We start from the raw sequence: 20,722 nt of genomic DNA, 5'->3' as shown, positions 1-20,722 counted from the left end.
ACATTTGGCACAGGTTGGGGGCAGACCAGGCAGGGCCAGTTTACATTACTTGCTGGAGAATCTGAGTACCAGAATGGGATGTGGGTTGTGCCAGGTTCAGTCACAACACATGTCAGTACACATAATGCTGGGACTGCGTGCTGGCTGGGCTGGGCTAGGCTATAGCCCCTACCAGTGTGAGCTGGAATTTGGGGTGGGCCAGGCCGGGCCAGGCTACAGCACCAACTGGCAAATGCCGAGGTGAGGTGGGTCATGCAAGACCAGGCCACAGCACCCAGCCAGTACACATGAGACCCGGGGGGGGAAGGGGCAAAGCCAGTAGGGGGACTGCATGGGGCTCCCCTGCTGGACCACTACTCACACTGGAGAGCGTGAGTTGGGACAGGGGCAGATCAGACCGGGTAGGGCTACAACACCTGTTGGCCTCATGTGAGTTGGATCAGGGAAGAGCTAGCTGGATTGACTGTTCCTATTGGTGCAAGCATAAGTCAGAGTGGGTGTGGGTTGGTTGGGTTTTGCTGTAGCATCAACTGGCAGAGGCTGGCACTGGGGGGCTGATTTTGTCAAGTTAAACTGCAGAACCACCTGGAGAGTGCAGGATCTGGGAGTAGGAGTGGGCCCATTAGGGAAACAGTGGGCACCTCCCTCGTGGGTTGCAACTCTGACTGATGAACATGAGAACCAGGACTGGGGCAGGCAAAGCTAAACAGAGAGTGGCACCCACTGGCACAGGCGTAGACTGGATAGTGGGGCTGATTGGGTTGAACTAGGCTTCAGTGCCCATTGACATGTATAAAAGCTGAATGGGAGATAGGACAGACTGGACCAGTCTGTAGTACATATTGGCAAATGCGGGAACCAGGGCAGGGGGCGGGCATGGTGGGGGTTATGGGGAGTCGCTCCAACTAGGCTACAGGTCCCACTGGTTTGTGTAGCGCTGAGTATATGGTGGGCAGGATCAGGCTGGGCTCCAGCATCCACTGGTTTGTGTAGAAAACAGGGCTGGAGGCAGAACTGACCCAGCAATTGCAACCACCAGCATATGCATAAGCTGATTGGGATGATGGACTGTGCTGGACCCTGTATTGGCAAGCACACACAAGAATCAGGTCTGGGATCACCTCAGATGAAGTTTCTTTGAGGATCTCCCAACTGAACTGCTGAACTCAGAACTTCAACCATGGAGAAAATTGTATGGAGAAAAATCCATGGTCTGACCATAGAATGCGTCTGTCAAAGCTGAGCCTCCTCAGTGGCTCAGACAGAGCAGTGGACAGCATATCCAGGTACATATGGAGGATATGACAGTACAATTGAGCCTGCAGAGAGCACTTGGTACCATGACAGAGGACAGAACAAATTGATCAACTATCGCAACCAAGTGTTGGCAGTGAAAATCTGGGGAAATGGAGACTCTAAGGTGGACTGTGTCAGCCAGTGGGTTCTGGAGAGATTTCATCATGCTTGGAATGGTGAGATTGGCAAAATTCAAAACTGTTGAACTATCAAAACCACTTGAACAGTGCCCTCGGAGCATGCCCCACATCAGGGACCCTGGGGTGGTTGGGAGGCTGGGCGTGGTTTCTCCCTTTGTCTCTCATCTTCCCCCAGACACAGGAAGGAAAAAACAGAATGTGGAAACAATAGTATTACCCACTTTCCTGTAACCTTGACTCTTTGCACCCGAATCAACTATGTAAAGATTATCAAAATAAAATAATAATAATGAAGAAAAATAAATAAACAAAAGATATCTCTCTCCTTAAAAGAAAAGAAAAGAAAAGAAAAGAAAAGAAATTAAGGTGGGTACGGCCTCATACAAAAGTGCACTTTGGAAAGAGTAACTGGTGATTCCTTCACAGCTGCTTTGGGGGAAAAAAATCTCCCAAGGGGCCGAAGCAACTAGGAGAATTATGTTGTTCATTTTGGAAGTTGTAGTCTCAAATCCTAGGGGTCTAAGTTGGTATCCACGTTCTGGTATTTCTAGGCTTCCTAATCATCTCTGAGTCTCAATTTTCTTCCTGGCTAGAAGAGGGTAATAATGTCTGCCTGTATCGGGTTATTCTGAAGGATATGCAAAACAGCTTACAGACTGCATAATGAAATGTCAGATTCTCTCCCCATCCAGAGCAAAGGCTTGAGTGGGAGGAGGTTGAGACTTCTCTATGGCTTAAAGGAGCACATCCTGGCCTTTTGTCTGGTTGGGGGAGAACTAATGAGGCTGGCCATCCTGTTCTGGCTCCAAGACAAGGGATGGACTCTGGGGCTGGGGCTGGGGCTGGGGTAGGGATGTCCTTTCCTGGCAGCTTGCTGGCTACCAGGAAGAATGAATCAAAGCATGCCCAAGAAAGTTGTGAGGTCACAGCTATGGCTATGGCTCCAGCATGGATTGTGATGGGAAAATGGTCCGGGGGAGTCTGTGTGGTCAGGAAGGATTTGAGGGAGCAGTGGTCAGGGTGTGAGGCAGTGGGTCCCTAACCTGTGGGCCTGAGCTGCCTTGTGTCAAAGTCTCAGTCATGCAGCAAGTCAGGCAGAGCGGTCACACTTGCAGGTTGTGATGCTGGTGGCAAGTTAATCTCTGCCAGCGGGTTCTTTCCTGCCTAGATACCATGGGAGCCACTCTGTTTCTGATCTTCTGCACTTTCCCTTTTTTTTTTTTTTAAAGATTTATTTTTATTATTTTTTTCATTGGAAAGGCGGATATACAGAGAGGAGAGATAGAGAGGAAGATCTTCCGTCCGATGATTCACTCCCCAAGTGAGCGCAACGGCCGATACTATGCCAATCCGAAGCCAGGAGCCTCTTCCGGGTCTCCCACGTGGGTGCAGGTTCCCAAAGCCTTGGGCCGTCCTCGACTGCTTTCCCGGGCCACAGGCAGGGAGCTGGATGGGAAGCGGTGCTGCCGGGATTAGAACTGGCGCCCATATGGGATCCTGGGCGTGCAAGGCGAGGACCTTTAACCACTTGCGCCACCGCGCCGGGCCCCACTTTCCCTTTTAGGGCAAGTTGGTCGTCATCGACAGAGTAGTTCACAGTGTATTCTGCTGAGCTAGTTTGAGGCAACTGGCAACATATATCACAGGGAGTCATGACAATAATTCACAAAGGAGAAAAAACCAATCCGGACTGATTGCTAAGTGGAGACAACAGCTGAAACTCAGTCTCTGATTGGAGGAATTTATCTGATTTCCAGACAAAGCTGCAGGCAGTCTGAGATGTAGGCTCTGTCCCTTGAAGCATAGCTATGGAGACAGAACCATCTCTGCAAGCCAAAGCACCGTGGGGATGCGGCAGCCTCCGGGAGGAGTCGAGGGTGTGGTCTCGGGGATGAGCTAAGCTTGCATGGCTTTACCATGAACTAGAACAATCACTTAACCTTTCTCATGTTTGCCATCTCTAAAAGACAAGTAAATGTGTGCTGAAAACTTCTGGAAAGACACGCCAGAAACTGATGTCAATGGTTTTGTTCTGAACCATCTGATGAGTTGCAAACATGTCAGTTTAATGTATTGCTACATACTTCAGCATTTTTCTTCCCAGGGCGATAAAGTCCCAAATAAAACCATGGCAATCTTATTCAAACCCAAGAGACTTACCTAGCAAATAATGTATAGTCCAATATTCATATTCCCCCTAAATAGCTGAGTAATGTCCTTTTTGAACCAGAATCCCATTGTGGATCTTGCATTTTGGTAACCTTGTTTTGTTTTTCATGACATGGGCAATTTTTGGAAGGGTTTAACCCATATTTGGCTCTTCCCATCCTGCCCCAAGTGTCCTTCCCTTTGTTCTTTTATTCTTCAGTTGTTTATGATTAGATTCAGATTCAATATTTTTGGCACTCTTACAATAATGTTGCGATGCCAACTCTTAAAAATGTTTTTATCTTTTTTGTTTGAAATGTGTGTGTGAGCAAGCGAGTGACAGAGAGACAGAGGGATGCTATTTCTGATTCTCTCTACAGATGCCTGCAGTGGCTCAGAGCTATAGGTGGGAGCTGTAAACTCCTTCAGGGTTTCCCACGTGGGTAGCAGGAAAACCATCGCCTGGGCCGTCATTGCTGTCTCCCTGGATACACTGCAGCAGAACCTGGAATTCAGGAGCTGGAGTTGGAGTGGAACCAGTTGGGAGTGGAATGCTGATGTGGGACACAGGTTTCTTAATGGCTAGGCCAACTGACTGCCAAATTCTTGTCCTTCAAACATGTGGTTCTAATAGTCATTTTCTAAAAATGTCTTCTATTCTGATTTTCACATACCCAGCAGGTCAGTTACTGAGGTGTGACTCACGTCACCACACCCTGACAGAGGCCGAGAGTTACCTGCACAGATCACTTGGTTTAAGGGCAACCCACCTGGGGCCTTCTCATTCCTCAATCCGTGGAATCCTGTGGTGAGTCTCTAATCCAAGTCTCAAACAAACAAAACAGAACTATGATTCATTTGACCCAACGTCTCATATCTCTTGCAGCCTTCTGAAGGAAATCCAGCTGCTCAAGGGTGGGAGATGGTGGCCTCAGGGCAGGAGCCGTCCCTCTCTGGAGGGCCCCAGGAGCGACTCCTCACTGTACAAGCACTTGCTGAAGTTAAACTACTGCAGTGCTCAGAGCTCTGACACAGTGAGCTCCACGATGTGGGCCAATGCCAGCAAGCTGTGGAGGGCCAAAAGCAGGGACTCAGCACCTGCTGTGCCTTCCGATAGACCAAAATGGACATCGAGGAAAGGGAAACAGACCTCAAGACCTGTTCTCTGCCTTTCTGCTGATGAGAAGACCCACCGAAAGCCACAAAGCCCTACTCAGACATGGAATGGCCCTGGGGAGGAAGCATCCAGGCAGACGGAAAAGCATCCCTCCAGGATCTCATCCTTGCAGAAAACAAACAGCTTCTCAGAACGTTCGGGGCCAAGGAGTTTGTCCGCTAAAAGGGAGCGTGGGGACTGCCAGATCACCACACTCTTCCGCCACCCACTGCTAGGGCCACCCAGCACCGAGAACTCTTGGGAACACCGACTTGAGCTCATATCTGAAAAGTGGCTTTTCCATAGCCCAGATTCTAGTGCCAGTCCTCAGAAGTGTTTTATGCTGAGAAGCTCTCAAACAGAAACAAGATTGTCGAAGAAGACCTCCGATGATATTAATAGGGAATAAAAACTGTGAGCTCTTGGTGTGTCTATAAATTCTTTTCTGCTCCAACTAGCAGAGCCAGTAACGTGGACAGGGAGAGGGTCTGGGGATGAAGCACCGACAGACCAGTGATGGTAGAAGTCTCTGCGAAGTCTCCCTTTATTGCTCCTTTAGCTCTCCTTATATATTCTTCCCCACATCCTCATTTAGCAGGATATTGGATCCAGATGAGTCCAGTTAGTCTAGGTGTTTTTAGCCACAAGCCCAGTTCCTGCCCAGCTCAATGAGTGCTAATCAACTCCTTAGCGCACAACACTTTCATCCACCCATCTGATTATGTAGGATTATTTGATTGGATATTCTCTCCCAAATACTTGTAGCTAAAAGGGATGATTTTTAAATGAATCTTTTTTTAAAAAAAGATGTATTTATTTGAAAGGTAGAGCTACTACACACACACACACACACACACACACACACACACACACACATCTTCCATCTACTGGTTCACTGTGTAAATGGCCACAATGGCCGGAGCTGGGCCCGGCAGAGGCCAGGGCTCCGTGTATCTGCCATGTGGGTTACAGGGAGTCAGGCACTTTGTTCATCTGCCCCTGCTTGTCCCAGGCCAGTAGCAGAGAGCTGGGTTAGGAAGTGCAGCCACAGACACTCAAACTGGCCCCTGTATTGGTGTCACAGGCCCAGTGAGTCCCACTTTTTAAGGTAGGTAGAACAATTTTCATCACATAATACTTCATTTCTAAACATGAACCATTTAAGGTTTTAATTATGCTATGTGTGCATAATTTATTTTAGACTTATGAATTAATTTTCAGCATAAGATTTACACATTGCTGCCACTGAACCATTTTATAAACAAAGAAGATACAAATTAGAATAAACTGAAACCGTGTACCAAGCACTAGAGTGCATTGATTGATACTGTATCTGGTTTTCACATTTTTTAACCCCTCAATTTATTGGTGATTTGTCAAGCTGTAACCAGGATTACCCACCGGTCAACTTCTTCCCTGTTACCTAACCAAATCCTACAAATCCTTCCCACCTCCTCTTGGGGCACCTGTTTCTTACACTACCGAGAGAACTGCGGCCTCCCAGCTCCCATAAACCGCGGTGGTCCTGGCTTGTCGTCGGCTACGCCTCCCACCCCCAAGCCCACAAGGTCTACTTTGCGCTGTCAAACCATAGGTTTGTCTTAACCCGTACCCCTCTTGTTCGCACAAGACGAGATGAGAGCTCGGCTTCTATTCTTTCCAGCGTCCGCTCAGCGTTAACCCGGACGCAGCTTGAAATCCTTGAGGCCGGGCTGGGAAGGGATAACAGTGAGTGTGGACTGAATGCCACCTGGTGGGAAGGGTGCTGTTTCTTGGTGAGCCGGTGAGCAAGTCCAGAGGACCAATCAATGGAGGCAGATATTGCGGTGGGGCGTGGCCCCCGGGACTCTGCAGTGGTGGTGCTCTTCAACTTTATTGGGGGTCCTACATGCTTGGTGTCGTCTCACTTGTGTGGGGTGGGAGGGGAGAAGAGGAGCTGCGTCCCGTTATGGAGAACGGACCTGGATGGATCCAAGCTCAGGGGATGTCCCAACCTGGCCCGCGTGACCCACAGGAACTGCAGCCTGCAAAGAGGTCACCTTCTGCAGCCAGGGCGAGGCGGGGACACTGCCGGGCGGTCAGAGTTGGAGGACGGCCTCGGAAGGTACTGCGCGACTCCACTGGGGTCGGGCTCACGTCTCGCTGTCAGGACATTCGCTTGGCCTGCGCGCCGCCGCACCGCCGCAGGGCCAGGAAGAGCGCCTGCAGTCCAGGACCCTGCAGTCCAGGCCACCCTGCCCACCTGCTCGGGCGCAGGCCCGGGCCACGCTCCAGGCTCCGCCCCTCTTCTACACAGGCCCCGCCCCGCGGCCTCTGTAGGCGGGGCCGCCCTGCCACGTGCTCGGCCCAGGCCCGTCCCGTAGCCCCTCCTCCATAAGGCCCCGCCCTACCCCATAGCCCCTCGCCCACAAGCCCCGCCCCACACGCCCAGGCTCCGCCCTATCCCGTAGTTCCTCCCCACAGGCCCCGCCCCGCACGCCCAGGCTCCGCTCGTCCCGTAGCCCCTCCTCACAAGGTCCTGCCCCGCACGCCCAGGCCCCGCCCCGCGGCCCCCGGTGGGCGGGGCCGCCCTGCCACGTGCTCCGACGCAGGGTTCCGCCCTCCGGCCGGACTGAGCTTCTGGAACGCCGGCCGGCCCCGCGGCGTCTCTCACAGCTCGGCGGCGGACGGCTCGGCTACGGCGGCGAGCATGGCAGCGGCGGCGGCCCGCGGGGTTGGGGCGAGGGCGGCGGCCGCCTTGAGGGGCGGCTGCGGGGTTGTGGGGCGCGGGCGGCCGCAGGCGGCCACCACCCGGCCCTTATGCACTGCCCCCGGGGCCGCCCCGGACATGAAGAGCTACCTGTGGGATCGCTACCGGGAAGCGAAGCGGAGCACGCACGGTGAGTGCAGCGGTGCCTGGACACCTGCCCACGAGCCCTCGGGCCCGGGCCGGCCCGTCCGTCAACCTCCAGGCCCCCGCGTTCGAGATCCGTGGTGCCCCACGCCCAGCCCCGGGCGGCCTCGCCCAGCCCCGGGCGATTCCTCAAACTTCCCAACTCTTGCCCTTCCCCTGTCCGGAGGGCGGCTTTCTCAGTTCAGAGGGGTTTGTAGCCAGAAATCTGCATCGAAAGCTCTAGGGGCTGCTCCGGGCACTGCACCGGCAGGCTCTGAGGACGGGCGTCTCGCACCGTTAGGTGTTAGAACTAACCACGGGCGGTAACAGCTGGAGCAGGTGGGCGCCCGGGGCCTCAGGACACGTGGCGGCGTGCGGGGCGCATGTGTTTCTTTTTGGGCGAGTGGACCTTAACGCTGGCCTGAATCAGGTGTTACTGAGGGATGCCCGGTAACCCCCTTTCCCGGTTCCTGCTGCGCTGCTTCCCAGGGGCAGCTGGCCACTGGGGAGCTGCCTTTGCCAGGGTCCCGTACTAATCGTTTGCTGCATTCATGAGAGATGGCAGAATTGAAGTGTTTATAGTGGCTTCTTTTGTGGAGGTATGTGGGTTTGGGCGTGGCACATAGGGATAAGGAAAACATATTTGATGAGGTGACATGGTTGGGGTATCACATTTTCTATCTTTTGCCAGAGGTTAAAGAGATGAACCTATTTGGAATGATTTTCAGAGTGCCTCCTGGTGCATAATTTTGTAAAATAGTGGCTTATTTTCAGTTTTTCCCATGCCCAGATTTTGCTTTTGCTTTGGTGTTTAAAGCTGTTGTGTGGCATGGTGGAGAGAATGTTGGCTTTGAACACAGTAAGAACTGCGGGTTTTGGAAATGGAAGAATTAGGGAAGGTTGATTTAGCCTGGCTGTTGGGCAGGCAGGGTAGTTTCCAATCGGCATTTTGGTGGAGAGAGTTGTTATGTGTGCAGCTTTTCCAAGTGGTAACATTTTGCAAAAATAATGACATGGTATCACAACCAGTATATTTTGGCGTAATTCATATCAGCCCCTGATACTCGTGTGTGTGTGTGTGTGTGTGCGCGTGTGTGTTGGTTTCACACAGCTTTATCACGTTAGATGTGTGTATTCCCCCTTGTTGAGATGCAGGACAGCTCATCAAAGGGATCTCTCATGCTTGTAACCACACCCACGCCTCCCCAAGTCCCCTTCCTGTCCGCAGTCCCCAAAGCATTGTCTGTTCTCCACTTGTAAAATTCTGTCACTTCAAAAACCTTACGTGCAATCATGGTATGTAGCCTTTTGGGATTGGCCCTGCCTCACTGAGCTAACTGCAGAGTTTTATCCACATTGTTGCATTGGTTGTATCAATGGTGGTTTCCTTTGGCTAGCTGAGTTTTTATGTGCCTTACTATGCTTCCCTTCCTCAGCTTGCTGCTGCTAGTCTTTGGTTATTTCAAGTGAAGCTGCTGTAAACGTTTGTCTCACAAGTCATTGCGTGCACGCAGGTTTTCATTTCTCCGCCCGTTTCTCTGTCAGTGCAGTGGCTGGGTGGCGGGATTGTGTGCTGGGTTCCATAGGAAGCTGCAGGCAGACTTTGTGCTGTTCTGATTCTGTGGACCAGGCTTGCTGCCTGGAGCTTTGGTTTCTTCATCTGTGAACTGGGGACACAGGTGGTACTTCCATCCCAGGGTTGTGATGAGGAGTGCCTGAGCACATTCCCAGAAGGTGTTTAAACTGCACCTGCTGATAAAGATGAGCATCACGCCACAGATGGGGTTCTGGTGTGTGAGTCCTCGAAGACTTCCCAGTTGGTTTCCTCTCTGACCTTGGTTTCTCTAGTTGTAACATGAGAGCACGGTGGGTGCTGTTAGCGCGGGCTCGGGATCCAGCAGATGTTGAGTAGATAGCAGCTTTTAGTATTACTTCTTCAGTAACTGTCGACCTTGCACTTGCTGGGAAGAGTTGGAGGGTGGGTTACTGCAGGGGTTAAGTACTGCTGGAACTTGCTGTGTGCCTTGCATAAGTCTCTGCTGTTCTCTCAGCCTTGATTTTCCTCTGCCTGTAAGATGAGGCCAGTGAGCTGAAAGTCTGGCCCTCTGAGACTGGGCAGGTATTTAGATGCAACAGGCGTTTAGTGCGCCTTCTGCCTGCTTTCTCCTGCCGCCACATCCACACAGGCTCCTGGAAACAGGATGGCTACTAATAGGACTTTCCCTGTCAGAGCTTGTGAGGCTGCTTCAAAACGTTCTTGGGAAGTAGAATGAAGAGAAATGACTTGGGCCTGGCATGGTAGTCTAGTGGCTAGAGTCCTCACCTTGCACGCACCCGGATCCCATATGTGTTTTATGTAAGAGCTATGCAAATTTCAATTTTTTTTTTGCATCAAAGTAAATTGATCTTTTGATTTGATTCCATTTTGCATAAACTTTTTGACTTTCACTTATACAGGTGATAAAAGATAAATAAACAGGGAAAATACACATTTGTGAGTATTCATGAAATACAAATATTACAAAATAGAAGCGTTGATATAGTCAGATTAGGGAAGAACAACTATTTTAAAGCTTCTGAAACGTGTTAATGTGTGAGCATAGAGACGAGCTGCAGAGACAGCAGGACCTTGGCTGTTTTGCTCTGTTTTTCCCTTGTGTGCAGCGGACCTCCTGTTCTGGGAAGTTGCACTGCCTGCTGCTTATCCGTGTCCCCAAGTGCTGTTGTCCAGGCTGGCGGGTCGTGGTCAGCATTCCCGGGAGGCTTGCTGTGTACGTGCAATGTGCTGGCTTTTCTTTTTTTTAAAGATTTATTTATTTTTATTGGAAGGATGGATATCCAGAGAGGAGAAGAGAGAGAGAGGAAGATCTGTTCAGTGGTTCATTCAACAGGTGGCCGCAACGGCCAGAGCTGAGCCGATCTGAAGCTAGGAGCCAGGAACTTCCTCCAGGTCCCCCATGCGGGTACAGGTTCCCAAAGCTTTGGGCTGTCCTCAACTGCATTCCCAGGCCACAGGCAGGGAGCTGGATGGGAAGTGGGGTTGCTGGGATTAGAACCAGCACCCATATGGGATCCCAGCACATTCAAGGCAAGGACTTGAACCGCTACGGGCCCAATGTGCAGGCTTTTCTCTGTTTTCAGTCTCTTCTAACTTTGGGAAAAAAAGATAGTGGCTCGTTTTCCCTGCTTGTGCTGCTTCTCTGCACCCCTCGTGTAGATGCAGATTGAATGGACCTTACCTCAACTGGGTAGGGCACTAGAAAGGTTTAAGACTTTGGAGGGGGCCCAGTGTGGTAGCCTAATGGCTAAAGCCCTCACCTTGCATGCACTGAGATCCTATATGGGTGCAGGTTCTAATCCTGGTGGCCCTGCTTCCATTCAGCTCCCTGCTTGTGGCTTGGGAAAGCAGCTGAGGACGGTCCAAGGTATTGAGACCCTGCACCTGTGTGTGTGAGAAACCCAGAGGAAGCTCCTGGCTCCTGGCTTTGGATCAGCTCAGTTGTGGCCATTGCAGCCACTTGGGGAGTAAATCAGCAGAGGGAAGATGTTCGTCTCTGTCTCTCCTCCTCTCTGTATATCTAACTTTCCAATAAAAATGAAATGAGTCTCTTTAAAAAAATAAGACTAGTTTGGGTGCAAAAAAATTGAAATCCATGTATATAATTATAATGTATATATAAAATGTTCTATTTTCCCATGAATGTACTGAAATATATGTGCCCGACTTCAGTTTGTTCAAGGAGCATTTATTAAGCATCAGCGGTGGGCTTAAAGACTGCTCATTTTCACATGGCTGCATCTGAGAAGTAGGGCCTCCTACTCCTAGTGCCAGGCCTGGCTCCGGCATCTGATAGATCCAAGGTGGTCCAGTTTGGGCCAGAGCTGATGACTGCTGGGGTGTGATGGAGTGGTGGGGGCGTGGTGGTGGAGTGCAGGAAATGCTCCCCGGGCTCACGTTTGGGCTGCATCTGGGAGGACTGAGCGGTCAGAAGGAAAACCGATATTCACATACAAACACACGGCTCCTTTTTTCCCTGTTGCAAGAGGCCAGGAGTCTTATTTCTCATTTCCTGATTCCAATACAAGAACTTTATTTTCTTTGTTTCTGGCTATTTGATCTTCTTCCTTAGTGCTCGCAATCTGTTCCAGTGTCTTTCCCTTGGAGGGCTGCTGCCATGAAAGGCTGCTCAAGGAAGAGATTTGTTTTTAAATTCTTTGTGTCTTCCCTTTCCCATCTTTCTTTAGTTCTTTTGAATTAGAACATATTTTTAAAAAAGGATTTGTTCTTTATATCTTTGAAAGGCAGAGCACTGGGGAAAGAGAGAAGCAATCTCATCTTCCATGAGTTATTTCCCCAAATGGCCACGACAACCAGGTCTGGGCCTGGCTCAAGCTAGGAGCCAGAAACACTACCTGGGTCTCCCACCCAGGTGGCAGGGCTGAAGTACTGGGGGCATCTTCCACTGTCTTCCTAGGTCTATTAGCTGCAAGTTGGATCAGGAGCGGAGTAGTCAGGACCCATACTGGCAGGGCACCTGCATGCGTGGCAGTGTGGCCATGATTTGCGGCTTCCTTTCCCAGGTGTGTTAGCAGGAAGTTGGATTGGAAGCAGAGCAGCCAGGACTTGAACCACTGCTCAGATGCTGGCATCGTAGTTGGTGATTTAACCCTCGACTCCACAATGTTGGCCTGTCAATTTTTATTTACAGAAAAATTGCACGGTTTCTATAAACCTGATACATATTTCTCTTAGTTTTAAAAAGTTTTCGTTTATTTGAAAGCCAGAGAGATTGATCTTCCATCCTGTTTCTCACTTCCCAAGTACTCAGAATAGCTGGGGCTGAGCAGGCCACAGCTGGGAGTGGGAACTCAGTCCAGGTCTCCCACCCAGAGTGTCGCAGAGATCCCAGTACTTGAGCCATCACATGCTTCCTCTTAGGATCCGCGTGGTAGGAAGCTGGCATCAGAGTGGGGGCAGAACTTGAACCCAGGCACTCCTGTATGGGGTGCTGATATCTCGAGGAGCATCTTAAACACCTGCCCCTCTCCCTTGTGACTGTGGCACACTGAGCCCAGTCTGTGAGCCAGTGTTGATACAGTGGTTGGCTCAGAATTCATTAGTTTTTCTCCAGCATCCCCTGTTTTTGATGACTTTTCTGTTTTTGATGACTGTGGCAATTTTGAGCAGTACTGTTGATGGGTTTTATAAAAGATCCCTCCATTGGAATTTCTTCTCATTCTTTTTTTAACTAGGCACTTTTCGAAAGTGTCACATGTGTATATCCTTTCTCAAATCCAGTCCAATGCAAAGCTGCTGGGTATTTTTAGGAAGAGAAGAGCCATGCGGTAGCTGGTAGCAGACATGTTCGATGCTGTAGCTTTCTCCCAGAGCTGGGGTTTTCAGTTGGAGCTGGAGAAAGTGGGTTTGCCCTGGAAGGGGAATGAGGGCGGGATTTGGAGATCTGGGGATTTTTTTTTCTTCTGTGGTGACCAGGAGAGAGGAATGGTGCTGACTGGTGTGGGTTAGAGGCCAGGGGTCTTTCGGAACGCTGCAGTGTCCAGGACAATATCTGTTAACACAGAGTGAGCTGGCCCCAACATGAGTAGTGCCAAGATTGAGAAACCCCATCCTAAAGTGATGCATTGTGAAGAAACCACTGGATTGTTACCAGGCACAGGGTTTGATACCATGAGAAGCTGCACCAAAGAGCTGCTGCACCAATGTAAGCTTATGTTTTACTTTTTAAAATCACATTTCAATCAGAATTTTATTTTCCTGTGACTGTGCTGGGGTTCCCTCGTACACCCTGGTGCGTGGTCTGCTGTGTGTCGTCTTGACCCTGCATGGGTGCCGGTCAGGTGAGGGAGGGAGGCGCTCCTTCTCCTGCAGGAGGCATTGCTCTGGGTTATTTTTGGAATGGTCTAGTGGGTTGTTTTTTTCTTCAGAAGTCATTTTGGAGTCTGCTCTGTGGGAATGTTGGCTTCTTGGCTGGGCTATAGCATAGATTCAGTTGGGTGAAGAAGTGTGGGGATTAGTGTGAAGTGGCAGAAGCTTTGAGAGTCCTGCATGATTTAATGGAACGTCTAGCTTAGAGAGATTTTATTAATAATCAATCAGAAGTTATGTTTGTAGCGAGAACTGCATGACGTGGTGATGTAAGCTTAGCAGTCACACAATAAGTCCGGGGCACAAGGAGGGCAGTCATTAAGTATAAAATGCAGCAGAATAATAAGCAGCTTGGATTCCTTGAGGAGCTATAATGGGTCCTTACACTTGAGTTAACTTTTTAAAAGATTTTATTCATTTGAAAGGCAGAATTAGAGAGAGGGAGAGACAGAGATCTTCCACTCACTTGGTTTACTCCCCAAGTGGCTGCAACAGCTGGGGCTGTACTGGGCCAAAGCCAGGAACCCCATAGCTACTTCTGCGTCTCCTATGTGGGTGGCGGAGGCCCAAGCACTAGGGCCTTCTGCTGCTGCTTTCCCCGGGTGCATTAGCAGGGAACTGGATCAAAAGTGAAGTGGCCAGATCTCAAATTAGTGCCCATATGGGATGCTGGCTCTGCAGGCATTGGCTTTACCTGCCTTGCCACAGTGTTAGCCCGTTTGTTAAGAGGCAGAGAGTGACAGCGAGAGCATTTCACACTGCTTCACTCCCCAAATGCCCTCAAAGGTGAAGTGTGGAGCCTGGAGCTGGAAGCTCAGTCTAGGTCTCTCGTGTGTGTGTGTGTGTGTGTGTGTGTGTGTGAGAGAGAGAGAGAGAGAGAGAGGAACGCAGTCACTCGAGCCATCCCTGCTTCCCAGGGTCTGCACTGGCGGGAAGCTGGAGGCGAGTAGCGGAACCAGGTACTTGGAGATGAGCTGCAGGGCCAATGCCTGCCCCTTCACTGGAAGCACAGGCAGCCATGGTGATGGTGGTTTCCTTTTTGTTGTTGTTAATCACTTCATTCACTGAGTGCCATCACAGTTGAGTAGTTACATGATAGATGACAAAACCCCATGTGTTTATTAACTGTTCCTTTGCAGAAAACATTTGCCAAATCCTGACCATATATGTACCCACATGGATGACTTTGCCACTGTTGTCAGTTTAAAAAGAGCAAGTTGCAAGTGGGTGCTGGTTTTAAACACACAGAAGTGCTAGGGATCGCTTTTCAAAGCACACATGTGTGGGGTGCAATTCTGAAGAAATGCATAGAGAAACAGGTGCTGGCATTAGCACTGCGTGTTGCTGGGGTGGGAGCAGAGTGCAGGAGCAGCTCCAGGCACCAGCTTTCCTGGCTGGTTGGTGAGGAGGGTGAGATGTGTGATGTGGGTGATCCCATGACCCCATCAGAGGTCGAGTTGAAGGCAGATGTGCCATGTGATGTATTTCACATTTCTATGTGGTGAGAACCTGTCTCAGAGAGGGGAGGACCAGCACCTTGGCAAACTGAGGCATCTCTGCTGCAAGCAGGACGTTTGTCCGGGGCTCTTGTTAGTGGTAATCTGATGGGGGCCTGAGTTTATCACAAGGCTGCCAGTCTTAGCTGATCTGTAATTCTTGCGTCCTGAACCTGTGAGAGCTGTGCCTGTGTCAGTATGGCTGGTTCGCTTTTGTCACCAGAACTCCCTTGGGCTATGTTAAATCAGGCAGCTTGTCTGGGCTGTCCATCTTCCTTGGGATGCCAACCATGTGTGTCTGAGCCCTGGAGGCTGTGTGTGTCTCATTACTCCATGGCGGGTGCGCTCCTGGTGATCCTGGGTCTGTCAGGACACATTGGGGCTCCTTGCTGGGTGGCTTCATGCTGGGCTTGTGATCAGCTCAGTTCCGACTGTCCTTTCTGTCTTGGCACAGATCTATCTTGGAGAAAGGGAAATAGGGAAAAAAGCTTTCTGTAAACTTCTTCATAATAATAACAAAAAGATTCATTTGTGTATTTGAAAGATTTAGAAACAGGGAGAGAGGTCTTCCATTCTCTAGTTTACTCCCCATATGGTCTCAACAGCCAGTGCTGGGCCAGGTTGAAGCCAGCAGTTTAATTCACATCTCCCGTGTGGGTATCAGATGCCCAGATCCTTGGGCCATGCTCTGAGGCTTTCCCAAGCCATTAACAGGAAGCTGAATTGGAAGTGGAGCAGCCAGGACATGAGCCACATCCATATGGGATGCAGGTGTCACAGGCAGTGGCTTTACCTGCTGTGTCACAGCACCAGCCCTTGATTTTCCAAATGTTAACAGGAATTTAACTGGTTGGGTAGGTGCATCCTCTCCTGTCTGTTACACAGTAGCAGATGCCTATAAGGAAGTGAAGATACTTATGCTGCATGTTTGAGATAAGAAAGTGTGGAGATGGGGATGGATTAGCTGATCCACCTGAGTGTTTTGAAACTCATGAGTTGGTATTACCTCTCTCATTTTGTTATGTTTCCTAGGATTCTGAGCAACTATTTGATGCCATGTCAGTTTATAAGATGCTGACACTTGGGGAAGTCTGAGTTATATGTGGAGATGGAAGTTTTGAATGTTTCTTTTGTTCTCTTTTGAGCAGAATACCAGAATTGATCCACTCGGTGCCTATTTAACGAGAGAGGCAGAGATGAGTGGACTGAGCAGGCACTCCCACTGCTGGCTCACTCTTTAGTTGGCTGCAGTGTCTGGGCCTGGGCCAGGTTGGGCTGGTCCAGAGCCAGGAGCGGAGAACGTGGATTCTCAGATCCAATTCTGCATTCAGACTGTGTGGTACCAGACATTGTGAAGGCTCTACTGCTCACTGTGAGGAGAGCAGGAGAGGATGAGACGAAAGGTCTCTAGTGAGATCCTGGTACCCTATAACTGACTCCCATACATGTAGTGACAGTGCGGGTTTGTTGTGGACCTCTAGAGGTCAAGGTCCAAGTTGAGTCTCACTGGGCTAATCTAGGGTTGGTTGGGTTGCATTCTTTGTGGGGGTGCTGGTGGAGAACACTTCCTGGTTCCTTCTGTCTTCTAGAAGCTGCGCACAGGCTTCAGTAATTTTTTCATTGACAAGGCCCTGTTGTACACATCTCAAACCAGGTTACCCTGACATCGAACCTTCTGACTGCCTTTTCCACACTTGTATCCTGTGGAGTCCACCTGGATAACCCAGCACGCTTTCTGTTTGAGTCCACTAGCCACAGCCCTGTCCACCTGCAGTCTTAATTTCTCTTCCTGCCTTGCTGGATAACATCTCTACGGGTTCTGGGGATTGGGTGGCTTCGGAGAGCTGTTATTCTGCCTGCTGCATCTTAGTGTGACCAGGAGAAGGCATGTGGCCCTTGGGAGTGGAGGTGGTTCCTGCATTATGCTGGCAGTCATTGATCTAGAAAAATAGTAGCTGAATGGGTGAATAGGAAAAAGAAAGAAACTAGCATTTATGAAGTGCCTAGGTGTGCTGTGTGCTGGGCCAAGCACTTGACCTTCCTTCCACAGTTTAGTAGTTGGTGACTTGGTGCCTATGATTTCCCTTCTCAGCCTCCTTCGCCTCATCTGCAGATTGGGGATGGCAGCATGTACCAGTTGTGCTTGTGACAACAACTGAACGACCGACACCAGTTGTCACTGAGCTGACTGATCAGGTGTGATGTTTACTGAAAGAATCAATGACAAGTGCCTAGTGCCTGGCACCTGCAAGGCACTGATGTTTGTACCTTTTCTGTGCCTTCTATGCAACTGTGAAAAGTTCTTGACAGCTTGATATTTTATTTTTTAAAATATATTTTAAAATAAGGCAGTCTTTTTTTTTTTTTTTTTCAAAAAGAAGAGAGGTAACAGAAGATCTTCCATCTGCTGGTTCACTTCCCAAATGGCTGTAACAGTCAGAGCTGAGCTGATCTAAAGCCAGAAGCCAGGTGCATCTTTCAGTGTCCCACACGGGTGCAGGGTCTCCAGACCTTGGGCCATCCTCTGATGCTTTCCCAGGCCACAAGCAGAGTGCTGGATGGGAAGTGCAGCAGCAGAAACTACAACTGGTATTCCTATGTAATGCCAGTGCCACAGGATGGAGGATTGGTTTGCTGTGCCACTGTGCCATTTGATTTTTTTTATTTTAAAAATACTTATTTACTTTGAAAGGTGACTTAGAGAGAGAGAGAGAAAGATTCCATTGATTGGTTCTTTATACAGGTGCCCATCACACTGGCTCCAAGAATTTGATCTTTAGAGATGGCTCAATTTTATTATTTATGAGGAATTTTTTTTTTTGAAAAATGTCATTTTATTTTTTCCAGCAGCTTTGTTTTATTAAATGATTTATCTTCAGATTATCTTGCCTTTAAAAAATTACTACATTTGATTTTAATTCAAGTAGTTGCATTTTTGTAAGGTTTGGAAGTCTGCTGTGTTTCCATGGAGTTGTTAGAATTACAGATATTACTTACAGTATAATTGGAGGTGTAATTTTTTTTGGTGGGAGTGGTGTACATGTTAAGTGTATTATTAATTCAGATGAGCCGTTCTGTTTGCCTCGGATTGCTTTTCCCTGTGGATGGTGCAGGATAGGTAAACGGGAGATTGACAGTTCCCTTTCACATTGATGGATGCAGTGAAAACAGCTTTTGCATAGTTTCTTTTTCTTCTGGGGTGTGCCCAGCCTTGTGGGTTCCTCTTATCTCTCTGTCCTCCTGATGCAATTGTCTTCTCCACTGCCCATGATGGTGCTCACTGCAGAGCCTGGCTTTGTAAGTCCCATATGGTGGCTGGCATGGGGGCAGCTGTGGTAGGTGCTTACTGGAACCGTTTCTGTGAGGCCGGTAAGTGGGGAAAACCAATTTACCAAAGTATTCCTGCCTTATGGTTCCATGTATATAAAGTTTAGAAAGTACAAATCAGTCTGGCTCTGAAAAGATTGTTGTGACCTGGGGTTGGGCAGGGGTGGAGGGCAGGTAGACTGGAGTTTGAGAGGTTGAGGAGATGTCTGGAAATGTAACACAGGCTCATGACTTTTAATAGGATGTGTGCATATGTCAGACCTCAATTGGAGTGTAGACTCCATGGGCAATTTATTACATACCATTTAAACCAGGATAAAAATCCTATAGAAAACCAGTTAATGAAGTCAGATATCCGGGAAAGGTTCTGATTTAGCCTGGAGCCAGGGCAAGGACCACTTAGCTAGACTAGCAGCTGCTGCATGGCAGGATCCCAGCAGAACTGGAGTTCCTGTGCGTGGAGCTAAGGGTCGCTTATTATATGGGGTGTGGAGGTGTGCTGGGCATGCAGCAGCGTAAATTTCCCCTTTACCTGTGAGAGGATACTTGGGTTGCTTTCTTTTGTTTTAGAATTTCTTATTGGACTGTTGTAGGATGGGGGCATTTTATTTCTAATTGACATATAGTCATTGTACATATTTATGGGGTGTGATATGTCAGTAGGCATATACAACATGTAGTAGTTAGCATATCCATAATCAAACATTTGTTTGTGGCAAGAACATTCCCAGTTGTTTCTTGTATCTCTTGAAATATGCGATGATTATTGTTAACTCATCATCCTACTGTCACCTGCCTTGGGCAATCTCTTGAAAAATGATGTATAATGAATGGTGTTAGGGAACCAGAAGCTATCGCAGGAAACAGTTCATGGCCGGAAGGAACGGCATTTATATCTGTGAGGTCCAAGCAGAGCGTGCCCTTCAGTCCTGGCACGGCAGCTCCGTCTGAGGCCACACTTTCTGCCTCTGTGTCTGACTGTGTGGTCACTGCAGGCAGACCTGCTATGTCAGCTGACTGTACTGACACATTGTAGGCAGGTGTCAGGTCTCTGCTATGCTCAGATTGTTCTGGAGCATGTCAGAGCAAATGTGCCTTTCCCATCAGCCATTCCTGCTGGAACCTGCTGTCCAACCTGTGCGTGCCACATGTGGCTCTTAGAAGGCTGGGCTCTGGTGAAGGTGGCTAGGGGAACTTCACTTCATTTTTCACTGGCAGTCACAGACAATGGCATCCTCAGAAAGTTCATACAAAATGTGTTTTATGTAAAAGCTATGCAAATTTCAGTTTTTTGCATCAAAAATAAATTGATCTTTTGATTCCATTTTGCATAAATTTTTGATTTTCACTTATGCAGGTGATAAAAGATTTTGAAGCCACATTAAATAAACAGGGAAAATACACATTTGTGAGTATTCATGAAATACAAATATTACAAAATAGAAGTGTTGATATAGTCAGATTAGGGAAGAATGAATATTTTAAAGCTTCTGAAACGTGTTAATGTGTGAGCATAGAGACGAGCTGCAGAGACAGCAGGACCTTGGCTGTTTTGCTCTGTTTTTCCCTTGTGTGCAGTGGACCTCCTGTTCTGGAAGTTGCACTGCCTGCTGCTTATCCGTGTCCCCAAGTGCTGGTGTCCAGGCTGGCGGGTCGCAGTCAGCATTCCCGGGAGGCTTGCTGTGTACATGCAATGTGCTGGCTTTTCTTTTTTTAAAGATTTATTTATTTTTATTGGCAAGGTGGATATCCAGAGAGGAGGAGAGAGAGAGAGGAAGATCTGTTCGGTGGTTCATTCAACAGGTGGCCGCAACGGCCAGAGCTGAGCCGATCTGAAGCTAGGAGCCAGGAACTTCCTCCAGGTCCCCCATGCGGGTACAGGTTCCCAAAGCTTTGGGCTGTCCTCAACTGCATTCCCAGGCCACAGGCAGGGAGCTGGATGGGAAGTGGGGTTGCTGGGATTAGAACCAGCACCCATATGGGATCCCAGCACATTCAAGGCAAGGACTTGAACCGCTACGGGCCCAATGTGCAGGCTTTTCTCTGTTTTCAGTCTCTTCTAACTTTGGGAAAAAAAAGATGGTGGCTCGTTTTCCCTGCTTGTGCTGCTTCTTTGCACCCCTCGTGTAGATGCAGATTGAATGGACCTTACCTCAACTGGGTAGGGCACTAGAAAGGTTTAAGACTTTGGAGGGGGCCCAGTGTGGTAGCCTAATGGCTAAAGCCCTCACCTTGCATGCACTGAGATCCTATATGGGTGCAGGTTCTAATCCTGGTGGCCCTGCTTCCATTCAGCTCTCTTCTTGTGGCCTGGGAAAGCAGCTGGGGACGGTCCAAGGTGTTGGGACCCTGCACCTGTGTGTGTGAGAGACCCAGAGGAGGCTCCTGGCTCCTGGCTTT

The 20,722-nt window shown here is 49.2% G+C and overlaps 2 protein-coding genes across 2 annotated transcripts in view; both read left to right on the top strand.

Annotated features, from left to right (window-relative positions):
- LOC121163394 (putative tetratricopeptide repeat protein 41) overlaps nucleotides 1-5,164 on the top strand; it is a 65,457-nt gene extending 60,293 nt beyond the window's left edge. The window contains exons 14-15 of the mRNA XM_040990949.1: nucleotides 4,263-4,392; nucleotides 4,471-5,164. Of these exons, the coding sequence (XP_040846883.1) occupies nucleotides 4,263-4,392; nucleotides 4,471-5,149 (809 nt within the window). The 3' untranslated portion in view covers nucleotides 5,150-5,164. The remainder of the gene's footprint in view (nucleotides 1-4,262; nucleotides 4,393-4,470) is intronic.
- Nucleotides 5,165-6,548: 1,384 nt separating this feature from the next.
- Nucleotides 6,549-20,722, top strand: part of NT5DC3 (5'-nucleotidase domain containing 3) — a 53,219-nt gene continuing 39,045 nt past the window's right edge. Inside the window, exons 1-2 of the mRNA XM_040988018.1 lie at nucleotides 6,549-6,844; nucleotides 7,276-7,619. Coding sequence (XP_040843952.1) covers nucleotides 6,549-6,844; nucleotides 7,276-7,619 — 640 coding nt within the window. The remainder of the gene's footprint in view (nucleotides 6,845-7,275; nucleotides 7,620-20,722) is intronic.

This window comes from Ochotona curzoniae, unplaced genomic scaffold, assembly GCF_017591425.1.
Source record: "Ochotona curzoniae isolate NIBS_2020 unplaced genomic scaffold, NIBS_Ocur_1.0 contig_1014, whole genome shotgun sequence".
Taxonomy (NCBI): domain Eukaryota; kingdom Metazoa; phylum Chordata; class Mammalia; order Lagomorpha; family Ochotonidae; genus Ochotona; species Ochotona curzoniae.
The sequence above is the reverse complement of the archived record's forward strand: the minus strand, read 5'-3'. Positions and strand labels throughout refer to the sequence as shown.